Source organism: Neoarius graeffei, chromosome 16 (genome assembly GCF_027579695.1).
Source record: "Neoarius graeffei isolate fNeoGra1 chromosome 16, fNeoGra1.pri, whole genome shotgun sequence".
Classification (NCBI taxonomy): domain Eukaryota; kingdom Metazoa; phylum Chordata; class Actinopteri; order Siluriformes; family Ariidae; genus Neoarius; species Neoarius graeffei.
The window spans coordinates 47,841,728-47,844,227 of NC_083584.1; the positions used below are offsets into that span (position 1 = coordinate 47,841,728).

Sequence of the window (2,500 nt, forward strand, 5' to 3'; positions counted from 1 at the left end):
AAAAATACAATATTGGGGCTTTTAAAAGATGGAGGCTACCTTTACCAACAATATAAAGGCTATTTAGTATCGTACACGTGCAGATGTCATTGTATACAATCGATTTATTTATGAAAAAAACTTACATATATAAATATTTTTAATACTTTTTTTACAACGTCTGAGGTTTTGTCTTGTTCTCTTTACAGTTTGTTACAGGGAGCTGCTCCTGTTGATCTAGTGTGTTTTCCCCCCCTCAATAAACATTTAGCCCACCACACACATACACAAGTGTTCACACAGATATTTCCCCTAATCATAATATAAATATGTTAATGAAAAATAATAATAATAATAAAAAATAAAAATAAAAAAGGGGCCGCTTGATATGTCAGTGTGGGTTTGTTTTTTTCCTCTTCGGTTAAGCTCTGGAAGAGTGTCAGGGCAATAAAGTGACACTCCTCGATTTATACAGTGCCCAATTTATCCCATATCGACATCAGCCGAGTCTTTGTCGGTGTCCGTGTGGATCGAAGGCGATTCGGAGCTCTGTGGATAATCGAACACGCCTAACGACTGCTCCTTTTTTTCGGACAGGGGAGACTTTGGACAGGCGAGCTCTGACTCTCTATCTGGCGGACACACTTCGCCCGGTGAGGCCCCGTTACAGGCTTGTTGGCCCGGACTGGCTTGCAGTGAACACGCGAGTGGACCCGATGGACTGACCTGGCCTTTGATTGCTGTCGCGTTTGGGTTTACACTGCTCAGCTCCGGGTCGCTCCTTTGTATTGGGCTTCCGGTTGCGTCACTGTCGCTTACGGGAACCTTTGGCCCGTGCTCGTGTTCTTCCTCGGTACCTGGCGCCGTGCCTTTTAGAGCAGTCTGGGGCACGATGAAACCGAGCGGCTGTGTGATGGGGTAAAGCAAAAAGTGGCCCTTCCCTATCAAAGGCCGTGCAGAGGCGACTGGGAAGTCGACAGCAGGTTTACGTCGTGGCCTCGAGTCCGACAGCAGGCTCTCCACGCTGAAAGGGTTGGCCTTTTGGAGGCCGGGGGACCTGGCGAGGGTCGCCTGGCGCGCGCCGTCTGACGAGTCCAGCTCGGCTCCGCTCGCGTCTGCGCGCGCGCTTCTTTGGTTTGGCGATTGCTCGCAGCCCGCGTGCGTTTGGTGGCGGCTGACTGTGTCGCAGTGCATGTGCTGGTGTTCGCTGTCCGTCACATGCGACACGCCGCTGTCACTGTCCGAGCCCGGCGTGTGAAACAGGTCCCCAGGAAGCAGCTTGCCACCCTGCGACCGCAGCAACCGCTTTTCCTGTTTGCGTTTCTTCTTCTCAAGCCGCTCGCGCTCGCGCCTTGCGATCTCCTCGGCGTCCATGGGTTCGCCGCTGCACGTGGTCGGGTGCGAGTTGTGCGCCGGTCGGCCTGGACCTTTCTTCGTGTTCTCTTTTTTCCTCCACTTGGCCCTGCGGTTCTGGAACCACACCTGCAGATTATTGGAAAGACAGGGGAATATATATATATATATATATATATATATATATATATATATATATATATATATATATATATATATATATATTTGTAATTTATATGCACACCCCCACCCCACTCCATTGTTCAACGCCATTACCAGGAGTTGGTATTCAATACAGATGTTCAATGATATTTCAAATAAAGCCCTGACCTGGAGTATACTGTCAGTAGACGACATTCTAGGCCTGATAAAGGAAGTTAAAATAAAAATAAAATTAATAATAATAATAATAATAATAATAATAAACTATTAGAAAAAGATTAGACAAACAAATTAGCCCCTATTCCCAATTAAACCAGGCCAAGATAATATCGAGATTAAATCTGTTCCTAACAACACATGGATAGAAATGCTCGTTAAAAACCACATTAATATGAGCTACATGGAAATTCTCCTTAAAATCCTCGAGCTGTTCGGTTGCTTTGTTTTAAAGAAGCATATACTGCTTTTAAAAGCGTGGTATCAGTTATTAAGCAAACGTTTTAAATAAACCACTTTATTTTAGATTAATAGTTAATATGGCTTATAATATAGCAAGTGTAATCTGTGTAAACGCTCGTGTCATGATCTAGTTTTATTTTTATTTTAAAACTCACTTGGCAACATTAAAGCTTTCCTCCAATTTTTAAGACTTCATGGATATTGATTTATCTAGACCTGTTATTACTTATGGATTAAAAGGCATATGTTAATACAAGCAAAATTAATAAGAGGAATGACATATTCTTGGTTAGAATGCAAACACGTGACAACACTCCGAAATATCATTATCACATGTGTACATTTTTTTAATAGTCTGTAAATTAGTACTAATCATTTAATGAAATGTTAGTGTTGTTGAAGATTGTTTCTCATTTTGAGTCGAGAGTATTCTCTACCACATGACATCATAATTTTTTTTTTATTAGAATCTAACTTTCATGTTAATGTTATTTACAGTCCCTGTGGTGCTGTGTAAGGTTGGTTGTGCAAGGTGGGCCTACAGTGA

General features: G+C 42.7%; 1 protein-coding gene across 1 annotated transcript in view; it reads right to left on the reverse strand.

The window, feature by feature from the left end:
• Positions 1-409: 409 nt before the first annotated feature.
• The window catches only part of uncx (UNC homeobox), a 3,282-nt gene continuing 1,191 nt past the window's right edge, over positions 410-2,500 (reverse strand). The window contains exon 3 of the mRNA XM_060942118.1: positions 410-1,461. Within this exon, the coding sequence (XP_060798101.1) occupies positions 463-1,461 (999 nt within the window). The 3' untranslated portion in view covers positions 410-462. The remainder of the gene's footprint in view (positions 1,462-2,500) is intronic.